The following is a 20,242-nucleotide window of genomic DNA, read 5'->3' as shown; positions in this document are numbered from 1 at the left end:
CAACTCCTCAACCTGTGATCTTTAAAAAAAAATTGTCCACCTTGAAGAATCTCTCTTCGATTAAAATTTAGTAATACCTCCACCCTTGCTACCAACAAAAGCCAGACCAGCAAAAAGATACTGCTTCTCATCAAATTCATATTTCCCTGATGTGAGACCAATTTATTCCACAGCAGCTCATTTCCCACAAGAGTAGATGTTGTGAATTGAAGCCAATTAAAGTGCAAAAGACTGATACACGACAACCTTACATACCTCATGCCTCCACAACCTGGAGGATAACCGCACAACAAACCTTATCCAGGAGTGCTGCACCTCCATCTTATACGCTCTTTAAAAGCACGAACACTGCAGAGAATTAGTGATGAAAACAGAGACCCCCTAGAAAATGGAACAACAGAACTCAAGCAACAACAAACTACCATTGAAGCAAATAATTCAAATCAGACAAGCCAAACTGAAAAAAAAGTTTAGTATGATAAAAATGCAACCAGAGGTACCACTTGGGTGGTGCTACATCTGAAAGAAAGCAGAGTCAATGGAGCAACACAATTCCATATTGCAATAGTCAAAAAGAGAGAGAACACATTGTTTCCCTAGCGAAATCTAACACAAGCCTTCAAACCTGAACTGACAATTATGTGCTACCAAGACCATGATCAAGTTCTTAATCTTCATCTTCCTCATCACCATCACCTCCTGCCGCCTTCTTAGCTGCTGCCTTCTGGTTCTTTCGCTTCACTCTTCCAGGGCGGCCTCCACCAAATGGGCTATTGAGAGCAAAATCAATGTGCTTAGCTGAGTCAACCCTCACCATAAATGAAGGAATGTTCACCACCTGGCGGCCAACCCTGCAACAAGTGAAGGTTCAAAAGAGTACATAAATTACAGAACTAACACTCATAGAGAAACCATCAGAACATTGTATGTAATTACCCAAATAGGAATAAAAAGAAGAAAAACAAACAACTTTCTTTTCATACATAGAGAGAGATGTTCTGTTGCACAACCAACATAAGATAAGCATGGCACCATGATTAGTAGTTGCGGACTAGGGATGGTTGTAGTGCAGAAATCTTGCAAAGCATGAATGCTGCTTAACTAACAAACTGAACTCATGAAAATAATAACGACACAGAAGAAAGAAGCAAGAAACAGAAACAAAGCCAAAGCTTTTGCAAAGCGCAAGAGGAACAGAGAATATTTATATTAGTTCAGACTTAATGAATTGTGAAGAATTGGTATTGGTCACAATTACAAATTTTGACACCCACAGAAAAACAGCTCCTTCAAGACAAGATTAGAACATTCAAAGATGCTAAACAAGCAAAGTAAGGTAGATGCGCGGGAAGGAAACCTACAAGAATCCAAGCTATTTGGTGAATAACTCAGAACTATGAGCCAGAAATGATAAGACATGTATAGCATTTTTACATAAAAACCAAAACACAGCACATTTTATAGAGCTTGTATGCAGGCTTCACCCAAAACCAACTACAAACTTGATATTCCAAAACGAAATTAGAATGTATATTACCGCTACAAGTGACAATGATCGGGCAAGATGCTGAATAAGATAACCAAGTAATATCTTAAATTTTAAAAAAATAACAAATATGCATTGCCCAGCAATTTGTAGCTCAATTAATAAATCCTTCAACCACCATTACTACCGAATTAATGACAATGAATTCTTCCTCCAACACCACTACTTGTTATCTCCTTGCTTACAAATCCTATCCAGTTTATCTTCTCACTCCATGCCTTTTTCTTGACCTTCCATATCTCTAAGTTCGAACCAAGTCTTTGTCTTTATTGCACCTTCTCATACCATGCAATTTAGGGTGCACTGGCAGTTTGTAATATTTACCTAAAACATCCTTTTTTTTGGGCCAACAAGACACAATCTACTGTTATAAAAGAACCATGCAAAAACCACTCTTAGCTAGAGCCAAGAAAGGGGAGGGAAGTCATGGTCCCAAGTTCTGGTCAGGCTACATAGAACAAGCTTAAATAACCAGAGAGCAGGAAAATTGGGTAGATCATTAGCTTTAAAAGAGGATAGCTTATCAAACATAATAAAACTGTTGTTGAGGCGAAAGTGAGACTTGTAAGTATTAATGTTGTAGGGGGACAGCCAACAAACGACCACCTGAGAATCACCTTTGACCTAAAGAGAGATGTAGATATTCATCTTATGTGTAAGGCCCTCTGTTTATGTTGTATATTCTCTTGATTATCATATTGAAAGATTGCCCTAAGGCATTGACTCAGGGATTGTCTAATTCAGGGCTGAGGAAGGATCTCATGAGTGTGAAACACTGGTGACTACCAACCAAGTGTTTGTCAAGAACAAAAAAATTGTTTCAAAGATACTAACAGTGAAAGTTCTGATCAGGATAGAAGAAACTGTTAAAATAGATAATCAGGAATTTATTTGTAAATAAATAGTGTAACTGTAAGCAAGATTTTTGAGCCTTCTGTTGTTAATGAATTTTCATACATACTTTGATTAGGTTGTGCAGCAAACATGGATGCACACAGCACCCACACATATACAAATATACAGACATGTGACAATGCTAGATAAAAATGATGGATGCCTATTTTCTACTAATCTAACAAACATATTACATAAATATCATCAGTGATAAATCCTTTATAACTTTAAAGCTAAAATATTACAGAAACAACAGATGGGACACTCAGAATGAAAAGGACTAAAATTAAGTGTTACTCACAGATCTATGGATCTCGCAAAAGAATAATGTTATTTCCTCATTGTGCCCACGCAAAAAGAAATCATTAGAAAAATGGAATAATTAAAATAAATCACAAAATGGAGATACTATGGAATGTTCAGAATGAGTAGGAGGAACATCACTTTCAAGCATGAAAATTGCAAACAAAAATTCATCACCACAACTCTCAAGCAAGATAAACGAAGGAAAAAAAATCAAAAGCATAAAAAAGATCTATGAAGAAAAAGGATACCATCAGAGAAAAATAGGTAGCATCAATCTAGACACCAAAAAGGGTGTCTCAGATGACCGTCGTGAGAAATAAAAAGTTATTCTCATCATATGGTATATCTATATATTAAGTGCACTAATTAGGGGCAAAAGAGCATCTATGATATAAAAAAATGGAAAAGAAGGGGAAACTATAAAGGAAAAGAAAAATAAAAAAATGATATGAAATCAGGCCATCAAACAGAACTCGATGTGTAACTTTATAATAGTTTGCTGTCGATTCACTTTGTATGGATCTAGCAGTCAACACCAGCATCACATGAACGAAAGAATGAAGGGTTACATATCCCATTTATATTTTAATACATTTAAAAATTAACTGGACTGCTTTATTTTTGTTATCCAATATTTAACATTTTCCCCTAAATTTATAATTTAAAGGTACGCTAGATTACATGGATATACATTTATTTGCAGAGTTAACATTGGATCTACATCAAAAGAGCACCTTACTAACATAATCATACTCTTGTAGTCCCAAGCTAAAGCTTGTTGGCAATGATAGAGAACCTTTCCACTCACCAAGTTCTCTCAGTACATTACACCTCAAAGTGATGTCAGACACTTCGTATACCAGGGAACCATCTAAATTTGTATTTGAGATGCCAATACAACTTTTTAAAAATATATACATATATATATAACATTGAACTCCATTGAACTACTGGAACCCATATGCCATAGCACACTATGCATTTAGACTTGTATCACCATGATCACAAAGTATTCAAGACTCCCACCAAGTTGAATTCCGGAAGCAATGAGCAACATGACCTCAAGATGTACACGTGCTTACAAAAACTAAGGCCACCTTCCTACAATCATGATGCGCACCAGCAGACCTGAGTATCAAACCCTATTTTGAATATACCCTCCAGCCAGAATATTAACTCTTTCTGTCCCTTCTATATCAGTTTCTATGATCATACAGCTGCATTTATATAAACTGCATATATCAATATAGTCTGCACTAGCTAAGAAACCTTCTAGCACTTGGTATGTTAGATTTTGCATCCTCTTAAAACACATGTGCCCTCAATTTTTATTAAATAACCAATTTAAAAAATCAACAATTTGCACTATCCTCTAAAGTAAGTCTTGATTTCTTGGAGTAAAAAGCGCAAGTCATACAAAACTATGGTCATTAAAATTTAAACGGCCATGTATTCATAAAGTAGTCAAGTTTATGCAGACAATATCGAAGTAAATATTGAGAAATATGATAAAAATTCCATTGTCAATTTTCTGTAAAAAAATGTCATGGAGCAAGGGTTTTGAAGTGCAAACCACATAAATTCTTTTCTACATTCGCTCACCTTCTTTGGCCTAAAAGCTGTCAGGGATAAGGTGTGAAACTTTGAACTGAAATTTATGAACTGTGATTTACAAAAGGGACTTGACTCATAATGTCAACAACTTATCAAAAGGGTTTATACTTCATTCTGACAAATCAACCAATGACAACATGCAACCTTCTCAGCGAAAAGATCTCAAAAAAGGCACATGGTGCATAGTTTTGACTTAGATATCATGAAAAAAAAAAAAGCAAAAAGTTCCTAAGAGATGAGAATATTATGCAGAATTCTTGCTATCTGAGAGCAGGACCTCAGACCAACCACCAAAATTTTACTACCAGTCAGATTTATGAAAAATGTATCCTGTACAAATCAAGAGAAATTGAAACAAAACACATTAGAAAGAGGTAAATAACAACACTGCAGTCCTATATACCTGATGTGGCGCTGCCTTATGAGGACCCTAGCATGGTGGATAGACTTGGCCATTCCAGACTTGAACACCTGGGTCTGGAGCCGGCGCTCAAGGAAGTTCTCCACAGTGAGGGCCAGAACATAATCAAGCTTGTTCTGGTTCTCATCAAGGAGCCCATACCGGTTCATCCGGCGCAGGAGGGCCTCTCCCTCAAATATCCTCCGTGGGTTCTTCTCGTCAAGGGTTAGCAGTTCCCTCGCAGCATTTCGGATGCGGCTCAATGTATACTGGACCCTCCACAGCTCCCGCTTGGCCCGGAGCCCGTACTCACCAACTAGCTTCAGCTCCGCATCCAAACGCTCCTTCTCATATGGACGACGGGGCTTCTTGAAAGTCTTCCCATCTATACATATTGACATTATTCCATAAAAATATCTCACATTATAGAAATAATAAAACCAATATCTAAATCCTCTTTAACTATGCAAAAAGAAAATATATTCAACCAGAACTAATCAAAATCATAATATATTTGATGAAAAGATCATTTAAAAGACAAAGTACAATCATATACCTATCCATCGATTAGAAATTTTATTGCTTTCAAAATAACAAAAAAAAATTGATGAGGTAGAGACTTAATGGTTCTAAACGAGTGCGATCTACTTCTTATTTTCCCATCAATACAACACGATCGGGGGCAAAAAAACTCATTTTTTAAAGTAAGCATATGCATACGAATGCACAAAGCCTCGAATCCAAAAAACAAAGTTGCAAAACAGATATTCCGCAAAATCCAAGAAAAAAATCAAAAAATACAATCTCCAAATAAAGCATACATCTAAAAACGTCGAGATCGCATCGATTAGGACTAACTCGATCAGATTGACAAAACCATAAGCAACATAGCCATTTTAGTGGCAAAATTTTCCAATGTAAACAAGAAAAGCAGCCTGAAACGATTGAAATCAACGACTCACAAGTTCAAACTGAGTAGTCTAGCGAGAAAGGGAACAGGATCTGGGATAAAGGACGAGGAGAGGAGGGAGAAGAGACTCACAGTTGCGGTAGAAGCTAACGTGGACCATGGCTGGTTACCTCGCCGTCTTCTCCGGCGAACGCCTTCCGCTCTCTCTCTCTCTCGCTGTCTGATGCCAAGGGAAGGAGGAGTCGGCGGGATGAAGAGCGACCGCAAAACCCTTGATCCCCATTTTATAGGGCCAACCCGAAACCCTAGCTAGGGTCTTGGATGACCGAGCGTTGGGCTTGGCTGGCATTGAGGACTGGACCGGATTGACCAGTATAAATGGGCCAACCAAGTTTCATACACTGCAATCATGTGCCTTGGCCCATAGGGTTTCGTTTAGGGTTTTACGGCTGCAAATGGTTAGGTTAACCCATGACCTGACTCCGTCCCGACCGATGCATTTTTGGAAACCAATAGGTCCGCATTGAAAAGTGGACTCGAGTTCAAAACTGGATCAGGTCTGGATTTTGTATTATCCAACTCATATAATTTAGGCCAATAAAAAATCTACTTAACCCTACCTAAACTCGATCCATCCCGATCCAGAAACACATTAGTATGTAGAAGTTGTCTCCTTCCTCCTAGATATCTTTCAGATTCATCAAACGCACCTTATCTAAACTCATCCCTTTTTATTCATCTTAATAACCCATCTCCTCTCACCTACATTTACTTAATTTTATTTAAACATTCGATATTTGTTTTTGAGGTTCTTATTTATATTATTCTCAAGTACATCAATATTTGTTTTTTAAACTTGTATCTTATAAATGGTCACTTTCTTGGGTCAAATTAACTATTTTTTCTTGAATGAATAATCTTGGTTAAGCCAGCTTTATAGTTTTATTTTAAAAATTTTAATAATTTCATATTAACAACCAAATTATTATATTTTTAGCTATAAAATAATGACTAAACGTTTAGCCTAAATCATAGAACTAACCTAAATCTGTCTCGACTTAAACTTAGAACATTTTGGGTTAGGTTCAAGTCATACTTGATGTCAACCCAACCCAAATAATCCATTGGCTCTAAAATCTTTTCTATGGGCCCAAAAAAAAGGGCCACATTATTTACCTTTCCCCCCTTTTTTCTTAGATATTTTGTTGTTCAAATTTAATTTGAATGAAGAACTTTTCTATTTTCCATCAGTCCCTTATGGTGAACTCATGGCAATTGCTCTCAATTTGCGCTTGTACGAACTCCACTTTAATAGCACTCCCATTTACAAATGCCAAAGCAATTAAGAAATATAGGGAACTGGATTTGTCCGAGCGATCGCATTGCTCTGATTAGTGATTTGGTTAAGTCCGTACTGGCAGCTCTCCCACCCTCTCATTAAGTTAATTATAGATATTTATTAACATGAGAAACCAAGATTGAACTGATTGGTCAACCAAATGACATTATTCATTGTATTAGATCTTTTTTTCCAACTTTTTTTTTTGCCAAAATCATATATTTGGTATAAACAGTAAGATTAGATCATTTGTTAAAATTATCCGAAACGAACCTGATGGGTCCATTAAATAATGCTACAGTTGCTTCCTAGAAATAAATATTAATCACTACGCCAATGATGGTATGAATTGTTGAGACTATTAAATCCAAAAACAGCATACTAAAGAAACTTTGGCACAACGGAAGACTTCATACATTTGGGTTGCCATTGCCCAGACGGATACTTTACTATAAACTATTTAGCTTTATACAGGAGACCCTGTATATACTATCAGCTAGAAAAGAGAGAGAGAGAGAGAGAGAGAGAAGGCGCTGAAGAAGGTCCATTCAACTCCATGTCACCACAATCATTAGTAGCATTCGCAACTTTGGATCATGATGTTTAGGCTCAAATTTGAAATCACTGAAATATATTGGTTCTGAAATATATTGCCTCATGGTACCTCTGTTGCAACAGGTTCAGCCGTGAAATCACTGTTCAGAATAGGCTCCAATTTGTTCGAGGCCTCGACTCTTTTATCTTGCACCAGGCTGTTTTAGTTTCTGGTGCCTTGTTTGCTAAATCATGAAGGAAAGAGGGGCTCTCACTTATGCACTCCCTTCCAGAGTGGAGTCTGCATCTAAACTGGCACAATGCCGAGCTTAGGCTCATCTTGGTTTCTATGACAGATACGGATCTCAATATCATAATATATTGCGGGCAAATTTCCTTCTCTAATTTCCATTTAAATACGAAACACCATTGAGAGATAGCAACAGAACCATAATACAATTCAGAATTCATCAAATGTCTCTTTTTCCAAGTCATGTGGATAGGAAGCACTGGCATCCCAATCAAAAACAGTTTCATACTCAGAAACCTCTGGCGGATACTGAGCCTCAAATTTCCAATCAGAGTCCACAGGGCTCTGAACTTCACCGCCCCAACCATTAGCCTCCTCTTCTTTAGTGAGTTTCCCTCCGTCTTCCTGGATATGAAAAGAGAGCAAAATATCAGGGCAATTTGTTGACAAGTCAAGGTGTGACTAAATGTGGGGAGAGATTAGATGGGGAAGGACCTCATTTTCACCGGCCGCATCCTCTGAAAAAGTAGGTGGATCATCAGTTGTTTCTTTGTAAGAGTTTTGCTCTGCCTCAGTTTGCAGCTTTTGAATTACTCGTTCAAAATGAGCATGATCTGCATCATAAATAAATATAGGCACTCTCATAAATGGAATTTATGACATTAGCAAGAATTATATTGGATTAGTTTAGCAAGCATAAGCCTTGAAGCATAACTGCATAAAGTGCAGAATTTTGTTGGAAGGTTCTCTTTTCTTACAAGTAAAAAAAACTGCAGAGGATTATAAAGGATGGACAAGTGGTGACAAAAGCACAAGAAAACAGGCCTTACCTGATAATATATAACTTGAGGACCAAAATAACACACACATAAAGTGCAACCCATTAGAGAAGAAAAGAATTGCTTGATTGAGTCCAATAAAAATAGACAATAGCCCCTAATACAAACACCACCATGTGCAACAGCTTCCCATATCCTCGTCTGCTGGACATCTGGCATATTTCAACTTCAATCAGAACCTTCACTGCTTCACACATTCAAGGGAAGGGAATAAAGCTGCTGACTGGCTTGTCCTTAATGCAATGGAAGCTCAAGTATTTCCACTGGTGGGATGACTTCCCTATGGATCTTCAAGATTATACTCGGGCTGATGCAATGATGTCTCATAGAAGGGAGCCTTAATCTCCTTTTTCTATATATATATATATATATGAAGGAAAAATACCCTAATATCACCAAAAAATGCAGAAGCACATTAACTGGTGCTACTAAGAGATTATCCTCTATACCTAGTTTCTTCCAAAATTCTGAAATAGAAAGGGAGATGAAAGACGATCTTTTTTGAGTAAAACATCCGAAGACAAATTATAGTGATGCTATCAATCCTAATACATCTCCACTTGGCTCATGTATGTGCACATGCTGATATTTTTGTGACAGTTTCAATTTCATTCGAACATAGGCATGAAATGCTGATACTGCAAGATTGCATGTCCAGGGAATAGCATGATCAAGCAGTTATAAAAGCTAATGACAGCCTAATAATTTTCAACATAAACTCCTTAAAGTAATGGGGATTTGTACCACTCCAACTAAATCACATCCAGAAAAGAGTGATATCATGCAGTATCATACACACCAACAATTTTAAACTTAGCCTTCAGTAAGGCAGAAAAGCAAATTGCTCTCACACCTATAGCAGCCTCTCCAACTATTTGGACTGCTACTGGGCCAGGTATGGCAAGCTGAAGCAAAATGGGCCGCCCATTTTAGGCCTAAAATTGTTCTGGGCTAGATTTGGGAAGATCTTAGCAGGGCCTGGGCTCCTAAGCCCATGGCCTGTGCCTAGCCTGAAATAGCCTAAAGTATTGACATTACATAATGAATGAATATTCAAAAGGTAGGCAAACTGTAGAAGACTCCCGATGCACAAAGGGCCTGAACAAAGTCCCAGACCCCCAATTCATTGCAGCACCTGACACTCCCTCTCTTTGCCACTTGTCTAACAAAGGCTTTCCCCCTCCTCCTCTGCCATCTGCAGCAATGGCGACCACAATTTCTGCTGCACTACTTATCACAAGGACCTCATCAACCGCTGCTTTGGCCACCAAAGAGCACTCCCTCTCTTTCTCTCCCTCCTATTATATGATCTCTCCCCCCCCCTTCTCTCTGCCTCCGTATTTCTTGCCCCCTACCTTCCACTATCTCTACAGGCAAACAGACTGTCATGAAAGATTCCATATTCTCCTTCCGCTAAATGCAGACTGAGATCAAGCCATGTGTCTTTGGCCTGGTTCAGGTTTTAGCTTTAATTTTATTTTAGAAAATGAGGCTGGGCCAGGTCTGCATTCCCACCCAGATACTCAAGGCAGAACCTGGATTAGAGTAGCCAGGCCTGGGCCTATCCCATCAGCAGTGGTACCAACCAGAATGAAGACCCAAACCTTCTTGATAAATCCTTCCTTTCCTTGACAGAACCAATATCTTTCAGCCACTCATTTCCCAAAGCAATCTTGCATCACCATCAAACAATTCCACAAACAACTTCAACAAGCAAAAGCTCAAAACTTGCACCATAGACATGACAAACCCCATGACTAGGCACAGGGCAGGCCCTAGCCTTAGGCGACCGCCCTCGGCCCAAAGGAAGGCCTCTGGGAGGCAAAGATAAGATAACCACAGAAAGAAGGGAGAAGGCAAAAAGGCACCGACTTGCGATGAAATAAAGAGAGGAGAGGAGAGAAAGAGATTGAGAGAGAGGGGGGGGGGCGGCTGGGAGGTTCCTTGCCCTATTTTCTGTGTCTGACCGTGACCAAAAGGAAGCAAAGGCCCCATATAAAACGGGAACAGGAACTGGCTACGAGTCTTCCCCCTTGATGGAAGGGAGGTGGAGAGTTTCCTGGCCTGCAGAGGGGCAATTTGGGAAGTTAGGGACAATAGTTTTGTTTTGGGTGGAGAGAAAGAGAGAGGAGGGATTTGGTTGGCTTGATACACATGTCTGAAGCCACTCTTATCTTTCATCCCTTCTCTTTTTTGGTTTTGGTTTTGGTCTTGGTTTTCCTTCCCTCACATTACTCCTGATCCAGCTGGGCCATCAGGAAGAAAGATAGGGGGATTGGAGATGGACTTCTTGGAGGGTGGAGATTCTTTTAATTTTCTTCTCTCTGTTTCTTCTCCCCTCTTGGGTGGTAGAGAGAGAAAAGGAGGGAGAGGGGGGGGGGGGGGGGGGGCTTGAATGGCTGCTGTGCTGTGATGTTGCAGTTGCTGCTTGGGGTACTCACTTGAAGGGGAGATGGTGGGATGGGACTTTTATTAATTAGATGGAGTGAATTTCCCATAATGCCCCTACTTTCTCTTATAGAGAGGCCCCTTTCTTTCCTTTACCTTGACCATGAAGTGCCATGGGACAACCTTTTCCTATTCGGCTCTTGCTTGACATGGCAAACAGTATTGCCAAGCATTATCTCAGTTATTTAATTAGGCCCTTCTTTTAGAGTAATTACTTTTCCGTGCCTCCATTCAAGAATTATATTAAACTGAAGAGGCTTCTTGTCTATCATTGTTAGATTCATGCATCTTTGTTGAAATAGTGTACTTGACAGCTATCTATTTCCATATCATTTTTTTAAGTATTTTATACTTATTAAATTTTTTTATTATTAAAAAAAAAGGCTTCATTCACTGAATTCGCCTTAGGCCTCCAAATGTATTGGACTGCCCCTAACCAGGCAACATCAACTGTACCTCCACTATCCTTTACCATCACCACCTCTCCTTCAATATCAGAGCATAACATAAGCAGTACAGTTAGACAGCTTTCTCACTGATCCTGATCTCATTACAAAGACTAAGCTCAGATTATTCATTCTAAATTATGAATTCTTCAATCAAAATATAATACATATATTATGATGGATTAGACTGTTAGAAGGGTCTTGCAGGCAAAGATAACATACAAGAACTTGCTGCAGAACACAATGTCCTTAAGCACAATGGCATCATCTAACATTCAATACCAGTAAAAAAAGTGCATTGTCAGTAAAAATACCTTATAATTTCAAAGCAGAGTCAGTTCTAGCCTTCCATGTGAAATTCAAACATGAGCTGATAGGTAGGAAAATTTAAACAATGACAAGAAGCAATGAAGCGTGTCCTCACCTTTGGAGCGATGGACTAAAGAATCATGAACTTGCAAAGGATGCTTGCGCTCTTCATTCTTAAACTTCAGTTTTACTTGATGGCGTGTACGATTAGGGAACAGTTGTTGTATCATTGCAAAATCTGTTCCAAATTGACGAATAGCCTGAACCATATCCGATCAGAATACAAATAACCACAACATACAATATTGCTAAACGGAATGTAACATGACAGGAACCTAAACCAAAAAGGCTGAGATATTATAGATAAAGCACAAAAAGTTAAATACAAATTCAACTTCTTCAAGAAAAAACTGTAAGTTCATGTTATTGATTTTCAGATTATAAAATCTTTTATAAACACAAGAAAAAGTTAAGACATAGTTTAATTTATCAGTTACCTGGTAAAACAGCTCTGTATCTGCTTTTGACCATCTCACTGATTGCGGCCTATTCATGTAGGAATGGTAATTCAATTTTGTAGAATTTGGTTGAATGCTATGATTTCCTTCACCATCAAGGTTTTGTTCTATCTCCTCTTCGAAAAAATTGTCTTCATCAAGATGGGTTCTACTAGAAAAGGAACCAGTACTGCTATACAGGAAACTAAATGTTAGCGAATAAAAGTAGGTAATGATCAAAAAGTAAAAAAGATGACTTTTTGGGAAAAAGGGAGTAAAATTAATTGATAAATTTCCAAAGTTACCTGAAATTGAAAGATCCATCGGACCAATTATTAGGGGATAGCTATATATAGATCTTTTGAACATTTATATCAAAAAATAATGAAGAGCAGATGCATTACATGTATCTCACTATTTCTTTCCAAGTCCTTTCTAGTTTACTCTTCGTTCTTTTTGATATTTCAAGCACAACAGAAAAGATGTTCCCCATCTTGGCCATCTTTGCTGACATTGCATATAACAACATTATCTTAAATTTCTTGCCTTTTATTTTCTATTTAGATGATCACCTCCTTATTTTGAACTCTATCCTTTATCATAGAAGGCATGAATGGAGGGAAGAATGAGGAGTTAGCAAAGAAATGCTAGCTTATACACTGTTTGTAGTTAAAGAAGGAATTTAAGTATAAATCAGTATCATATCAAATCCACAAAATGTACCGCCTCTGCAAGTTGTTAGCGCAGTGGGTGGTTCCTTATTTATCACCCTACAGATAGTCCTTATTGATATGCAATAGACATCAGTGGCTTGCACCCTACTTTCCAATGTTGAACCCCTTCCCAACCATCTTGAACAAGCTTATTTTTATTTGAATGATATTGAGCCCTTCCATATTAATTTTTTTACTTTATTTTGTTTTAATATTGTTGTCAGAATTTTAAGGACCATTCTACTTATTAGATATGATAATGACAAGATATTGTCATATTCTACATTGAATCAAAGGTTAGAAATCAAGATAAACAGTAGCATGAATACTTACACAATACAACCAATATATGAGGCTGTGACAGTACAAGTAGTATGTGTATAAATCTACTGTGTATTGTTAACATGCACAATTACACATTCTTCCATAGGTCTTGTCACAAGTAGAAGTTTATTTGCATTATTAATATGTAATACAGTTGTGCGAAGCTAGTTTACAAGACATTTTACTTGAACTATTCAATACACTCGTTAAATAGCAATCAGCATATAAATCTAGGATGACTCATGATCCTCTATTTATCCAATTTGTTTCAAAACATTTTTTGTTAAATCGGTATGAAGCATTAAAATTGGCTGTCATAAAACATAGGAATACCTTGGCACGCTAATCATAATTCCTTTTTAAGACTTGCATATCTTTCTATGCATGTGCATGGCGAAGTGCCATCACAAAATTGATACCATTTGGACCCCTAACTGAAGTAAGACCAAGACAAGATAATTTATCTTCGTGGTTTCAGGTGAATGACAAAACAACATCTGTCCCACGACTGCAGGGTTTTGTTTTCTTTTTTTGATGTATGTGTTTGAGGGGGTGGCAGGAGGAGCAAAAATGGGGGAAAAAAAGCAATGTTATTTTTATATCAATGTAACAATTGTCTATCAGATCACTTACAATCTTATTTTAATTTTGTTTGTTTTGATTGATTTGAACGCTATATTCCTTTTGTAGGGTTATGGATCATAGCTTAAGTGGGATTACTATCTATTTGTTCTATTTTACAAACAAATCAGTTTAGGAAATAAAGTAATTACGATTGACATTTTAAGTGACTTTGCTGGCTCTTAATGATGCATCCCTAGAAAACTGAACTTTGTTAATTTAGGGGCATTGGATATCTTCAGGTATGAAAAGGTATTTAGAATGTTCTAGTGGCTGGGAATAGGATTGAAACTACAAAGAGCAAAGCTTGGGAGGAGGAAAGAAGGGGAGAAGGAAGTTTGCCTAGTATGGACCAAAATACTTCTCATCTAAACCATATTATCTAACAGAAATGACTTAGTGACAAATGATCTTATGGTATTGTCCTGCTTAAATCTAGAATGAAACAGAACTCGAACATGTCCAACTAAATAAACGAAATATATTGTCAATAACCATAGATTAACGACAATGAATGAGATAATTATGCTGGTAAGTTACATCATGTTATCTCAGTCATATGCTACAACAGAAGTCATGATAACGGGTATTTTACTACTAATAAGTGCTTTGGGCATTAATCAACTTATGCATGGGCATTATAGATGTTTCCTCATGCTTGATAAAAGAAAGTGTGATGGGCCTGACAATTTTTGCTGGTGGGAACATAATAACTATAATCCGACTCGTATAGAGATAAAGACTTATGAAGACTAACCAACAAGAAAGAGTTTGTTATAGGTGGATTTTGTTTAATATCAGCTGATGTTTTGATGTCTCAATCGTTAAATACTAACCAAGTTAAAGGAATATCTCAGCCAGTTTCAAAATTCTTCAAACTGCCATCTCAATTGAGATAAACCAATATCTCAGCTCATCTTGGGATGTCATCCACCAAGATGCCAAGATAAAGAATTAAATTGTGGTCATATGTTGTACCATCCCTTTTTAACTTCAGTGTATAATACGGCATATGGTTCCATCAATGGTTTTCAGTATTTGTGATCCTATCATATGCAATGCACATGATACATTAATTTGAGGTATGACAAATATAAATGCACCAAATTGTGAAATTAGAAAAGAAAAGAATGCATTTTTGTCATTCCACACCATTCATAAAGCATAAAATTAGAAAAGAACGATTAAGGGTGCAAATTGTAATGCGAAACATATTATTATGAGTCAAAGTCAGAGTGATACAGAAGTTTCCTTATATATTAGTATATGCTGACACAGAGTTAAGGGGTGGGGGAGTCTCTCATTTATTCCTTTTCTTTTCAAAGGGCATTTAGATCAGGGGATACGATACAGTTTCATTTCTTCTTCTTTTCTTTTTCCCATCTATTTGGAAAGTTTTTGGAGAGGAAAGAGCAAAATTCGTCATTTCATTACCGGACGCCGTAGTGGTGTCACACTAGCACTGTGTCTGTACAGTACGATACTACAAAGTCCTTTCGGCGTACCGAGTATCAGTACAGTACGATACGGGATACTTTCAGCGTACCGAGTGTCAATACGCCACCCATATCAGATATCGGTACCAAACTTATACGGTATGGTGCGTCCCGTATCGTCCAGTTTGGGCCGGTACGACTAACCATGGAAAAGAGGTTTTTCTCTCGTAGGATTGATTAATACATAAAAAACTACTTCCATGAAATTAAATTTTAATTGGTGTTTTACCTAAGCAAATGCTTAATTAGCAAGTGAGGAAAAGTCAAACATATTGAGCCTATTGATGCTTGGCAAAGAACAAAGGGCAACTGTAAATTAAAACCATGTGGTTATAAAATATTAAGAAATATACTAGTTTGATCACAGTCTTTTCTAAGAACATATAAAAATTTAAAAAAAATGGGAAAGACAATAGGGTTAAGACAAATGCATTGCTCAATTAGTACCATGCTCAAATAATTTCTGTTTTCTAGAACTTACATTGTGAAAAAAGCCATATAAATGCAATCACTAAAATATATAACCCTGAACTATTAAGGGATTTGATATAGATTTCAAATTAACCAAGCCTTTGGAGCATCTAGATTTGGCAATTTGTATGCGTATGTGCATGTCAATGCTATCATATATTTATTAAGTGACCAAGTTTGAACACAAATAGTACCCAATGTACACATATACCCATCATAGTGGAAATGGAGCAATCTACCTAAACAGGAAGAATTTTGATTTCTCATACTTGTTTGGACACGCTAAGAGATGCACCACACCAATATAATGAGCATATAAGTCAGTTTAATACTTTTAGAGGATCCCGACTTGTACAGCAGAAAACTTCACATATGGTTATATAAATTAATTATGAATTGCCATGTGAGTAAGCAACTTTTTCTACTCATGGACCTTACATAATTTTCATACCTTTGATTGGGAAAGGATTTCGTAAGTGCTGCTGCTTCTTTATTCTGTAAAATAACATTTAAGAAAAAAAATTAGGTATGAAATACTGTCTCAGCTGAGTAACATTACAGTGACTAGAGAAGTAGACATACCGATATTCGCTCCTTAGCCTCAGCAAGCAATATTAGATCTTTTATTCTAAGCTGCCTTTGGTCAATCTCATCCTCAGGTGTTTCCAGCAAAACCTTGTTCACTAGATAAGTAAAAGAAGGCAAATCATCAAACTTATTTGTTCCATGTCAACAGCAAGGATAAAGACTTGATAGTTCAACATTTAAATGCACCAAGATGTAAGTACCTTGTCGTCTCTTCCGCCGTGTTCCATGAGGGAACCTCTTTTTTGGTAGTTCCTCTGCAATGGAATCAGGTTTTCCAGAAGCTCTTTTAGGCTTCTGTTCTGGTTTCGCTGTTTCACCCATCTTCCTCTTTGATTTTTTTGGCACCCTCTTCTTCTTGGGCACATCTTCACCCATATATTCATCATCACTTTGGTCCTCATCCATTTGAGAGATGTTAGACTCTTCAACATTCCAACCAACATCCATTCCACCTTCTGGTTTTTCAGTACCATGCATGTAGAGTTGTCTTCTCAATTTCCTTGATGGTTTACTAGCTGCAATATCTTCAATAGTTTCGGAATTATGTTTTTCTTCCTGGATCTGCTGAGTAAGCTCTTCCGTATTTGGGGAATGGGCCTGAACACCATTAGCCTGCAATAATTCTGTTGGTTCTCTTTCTCCACTTATATGATTCTGGAAAGCACAGATCACAAAAGCACAACAGATGAACAATATAAACCGATAATTCAGAAAATCTACTCTGAAACAAACAAATAAAATAGCTTATGATTGTTTTGGATTTTACATCTCCTTCTGACAATATTTCAATAGTTTGTGTAGTCTTCCTGCCTCCTAAAGTTGCAGCTTCAAGTGTACACGTCTTGAAAAGTTCAGCCTGCTCTTGAGCCAATTCAGATGGCATAGGCAATGTAGAATAAATGAGAGGATCTGCTGGAAAGCCAGAAGCATGGCCCCCCAAGGACTCAGCCTCTGGAGGAAGAGAATCACATTCACATGGCACAGAATCTATGGCACCAGTTCTAACTGCAGAAGCATTAGATTTGACAATCTTTGTTCTGGCGCTAGGCTTTGGTTGGAACTTACCCGCAGATCGAGCTATCAAAATTTCATAGAAAAGAGGGAAAAAAGGAGAATCAATGCGCACTTGAAAAAAAGCATGACAAAGTTGAAAAGTAAATTCCTTTCATAATGGCTTATTAAATACCTGCAGTTGACATTGGCAGAGAAAGAAGCGCGTTGAAAGATTCAAGGCCTGAAGACCCTGACATGCCCTGAATAACAAATGGAGCATCCACATAAGTAGTGTTTAAAAATACTGAGCGAAAAGAAGCTAAGAAATTTACCTCTTCTCCCAACTTCTCATGATCCATTTGAAAATCTCCATTGAAATCATAGTTTGCAGATGATGAGTGTTGATGGTTTTCCAAATATCCATCACTCATCATATCCTCAAAGGGAGGATCAGTTCTTGTGGAGTTGCTCTCAAAACAGGTCTCCACAGAAGGAGCAGTAGTTTCACAAGCATTAGGAAGAGCAAAAGATACTGATTTAGCTTTTCCTCCTTTTGGTCGTGATGCAAGCTTAGGCTGAAACTTGCCTACTTGTTTTACTGTCAAGATAAACATTTTCACAACTGAACAACAAAACAGGTGTAAATTGAAAGTAAAAACATAGTGTGCTGCCATCATCAATTATGACTCACAAAGGTTTAAAAAAAATAAAGAGGTGGGGTGGGAGGGTTGGATTGAGTAATCATAAACAACTCTTATACCATAAATTCTGGTAGCTTTCCCTTACCCTTGTAAACCATTATTATTTTAATAAAAGTTATGAAATATCTGTTAGCATCCTACTTACCAGCAGCAGTGCTGGGTGAGAAAGAAATGTCATCAAGCGGTTCAATGCCAAAAGGCATCATCATTACCTATGACAAAACAAAAACATTAGAAGAAATAAATTATAAAAGTGAACCAGAGATTGCGGGTCACAAAAACTTAAATTGAATTACCTCTTCTGCCAGTTTCTCAGGGACGGCCTGGAAATTACCATCACTCCGAGAGATATGAGGCCCATCCCGACAGGATTCTGCAAGGACCATTTGCTCTTTGGTTACAAAAAGAGGTTCTTGGGTAATATTAAGTTTGGAAGGCAGAGATAAGGTGCAGAACTACTAGTGCTTGGATTGCACGGCATCTACAGCAGCATATAGTGGTCACATCAGTTCTTCCATTTAGATTGTGATTAAGCCTTTGGTTAAAATATAGCTACAACACTACAATCATGAAATACAGTAAACGTTGAACATGTGGAAGACGAGATACAAAAGTATAATCTAGACCTAGGGCAGAAATGTTCATAAACTACCAATAGTTGGCCCATGTTGAAAATCGTCACCAAGAGATTCCATACCGAAGAATGTATCTGCAATCTGCAAAAAAACAACAAGAATTTAGGAAACATAACCTGAACAAAATTGAATGCACTATAAAAAAAATTATCTTTACTTTCAATTAGGAATCAATAAGAACTTTTTTTGTACTTTTACCTCAACAGGTTTTTCTTGATCATGCTTTGAAGCCTCTGTGATCATGTTTTGTAAGTCTTTGCAATGTGAAGCCTCTGGGTGATCTGCAGTATCTTGAATAAAACAAGGGTCAGATGTGCATGTCCTCACGGATGACGAACACCCAGTAGGGGAAGCTAAAAGACTTAATCCCTCTTTTGACTTTTGCCGTGTCAAAAGCACATGAAAGATGCTCCCCGGTGGGAGAAATGAATTGCATAGCACTAAAAAAGTTGGAGGATGCAGAATTTGGTTTTATACTTCTATTGGCATCAAGATTCGCCGTCTCGGTATCGGACATTATGCCGGTGCCACATTAGCACTATGTCGGTACGATATGGTTTGAAATTTTTTCGCTATAATAAGTGTCGGTACGAGTTTCATACGGATACCGGTACCGAACAGGTACAGTACTGTCCGGTTTGGGTATGGCAAACTATGATCGGCATAGCTTGGGTCAAATTTTACGTGGTTCCTTATCTGACAACGGCACATGCAAATCAACCAGCATATTGTTGCCATTGATCTGACAAAGGCCATTAAATTAAACACAGTTGAACAAGAAATTAACAATCCTAAGCTGATTGATTTGCTAATTAATTGCTTAAAATTAATTGCATTTTCAATGAAAAAAAGATTTAATAATGTTACCCTTGATCTGATTATCATGGTGCTTGTATGGATCTTTGCATATCATATGATAATGAATACTACTAACAACGATTCATAAGTTCAAATTGAGTAGTCTAGCGAGAAAGGGAACAGGATCTGGGATAAAGGACGAGGAGAGGAGGGAGAAGAGACTCACAGTTGCTGTAGAAGCTAACGTGGACCACGGCTGGTTACCTCGCCGTCTTCTCCGGCGAACGCCTTCGGCTCTCTCTCTCTCTCTCGCTGTCTGATGCCAAGGGAAGGAGGAGTTGGCGGGATGAAGAGCGACAGCAAAACCCTGGATCCCCATTTTACAGGGCCAACCCGCTACCTTAGGTAGGGTCGTGGATGACCGAGCGTTGGGCTTGGCAGGCATTGAGGACTGGACCGGATTGCCCAGTATAAATGGGCCAACTAAGTTTCATACAGTGCAATCATGTGTCTTGGCCCATCGGGTTTCGTTTAGGGTTTTACAGCTGCAAATGGTTAGGTTAACCCATG

The 20,242-nt window shown here is 37.8% G+C and overlaps 2 protein-coding genes and 2 non-coding genes across 6 annotated transcripts; all 4 read right to left on the bottom strand.

Annotated features, from left to right (window-relative positions):
- Positions 1 to 403: 403 nt before the first annotated feature.
- LOC103703295 (40S ribosomal protein S9-2) lies at positions 404 to 5,998 on the bottom strand. Its single transcript, XM_008786108.4, has 3 exons — positions 5,803 to 5,998; positions 4,764 to 5,145; positions 404 to 851 (listed from the first exon to the last, which is right to left on the bottom strand). The coding sequence occupies exons 1-3, from the start codon at positions 5,828 to 5,830 to the stop codon at positions 668 to 670; spliced, it is 594 nt and encodes a 197-aa protein (XP_008784330.2). The 5' UTR covers positions 5,831 to 5,998; the 3' UTR covers positions 404 to 667.
- Positions 2,699 to 2,791, bottom strand: LOC113462622. The gene has a single exon (XR_003385385.1). It is a non-coding gene; the product is annotated as a small nucleolar RNA Z162 (small nucleolar RNA).
- On the bottom strand, positions 2,991 to 3,090 carry LOC113462621. The gene has a single exon (XR_003385384.1). It is a non-coding gene; the product is annotated as a small nucleolar RNA Z161/Z228 (small nucleolar RNA).
- Positions 5,999 to 7,400: 1,402 nt separating the features above from the next.
- LOC103703281 lies at positions 7,401 to 20,045 on the bottom strand. 3 transcript variants are annotated; one of them, XM_039127267.1, is made up of 15 exons: positions 19,899 to 20,045; positions 19,073 to 19,164; positions 18,892 to 18,955; positions 18,536 to 18,612; positions 18,385 to 18,451; positions 17,871 to 18,136; positions 17,732 to 17,798; positions 17,312 to 17,622; positions 16,746 to 17,199; positions 16,540 to 16,640; positions 16,409 to 16,452; positions 12,333 to 12,522; positions 11,951 to 12,095; positions 8,289 to 8,407; positions 7,401 to 8,198 (listed from the first exon to the last, which is right to left on the bottom strand). In XM_039127267.1, exons 2-15 carry the CDS (start codon positions 19,115 to 19,117, stop codon positions 8,004 to 8,006), a joined length of 2,145 nt encoding a protein of 714 aa, XP_038983195.1. In that variant the 5' UTR covers positions 19,118 to 19,164; positions 19,899 to 20,045; the 3' UTR covers positions 7,401 to 8,003. The 3 variants fall into 3 exon arrangements, with proteins under 3 accessions (XP_038983195.1, XP_038983194.1, XP_038983196.1); XM_039127266.1 differs by having other exon boundaries at positions 19,073 to 19,155; positions 19,899 to 20,037; XM_039127268.1 differs by lacking the exon at positions 19,899 to 20,045 and having other exon boundaries at positions 18,866 to 18,955; positions 19,073 to 19,119.
- Positions 20,046 to 20,242: the final 197 nt, after the last annotated feature.

The sequence above is a fragment of the Phoenix dactylifera genome, chromosome 6 (genome assembly GCF_009389715.1).
Source record: "Phoenix dactylifera cultivar Barhee BC4 chromosome 6, palm_55x_up_171113_PBpolish2nd_filt_p, whole genome shotgun sequence".
Lineage (NCBI taxonomy): Eukaryota > Viridiplantae > Streptophyta > Magnoliopsida > Arecales > Arecaceae > Phoenix > Phoenix dactylifera.
The sequence above is the reverse complement of the archived record's forward strand: the minus strand, read 5'-3'. Positions and strand labels throughout refer to the sequence as shown.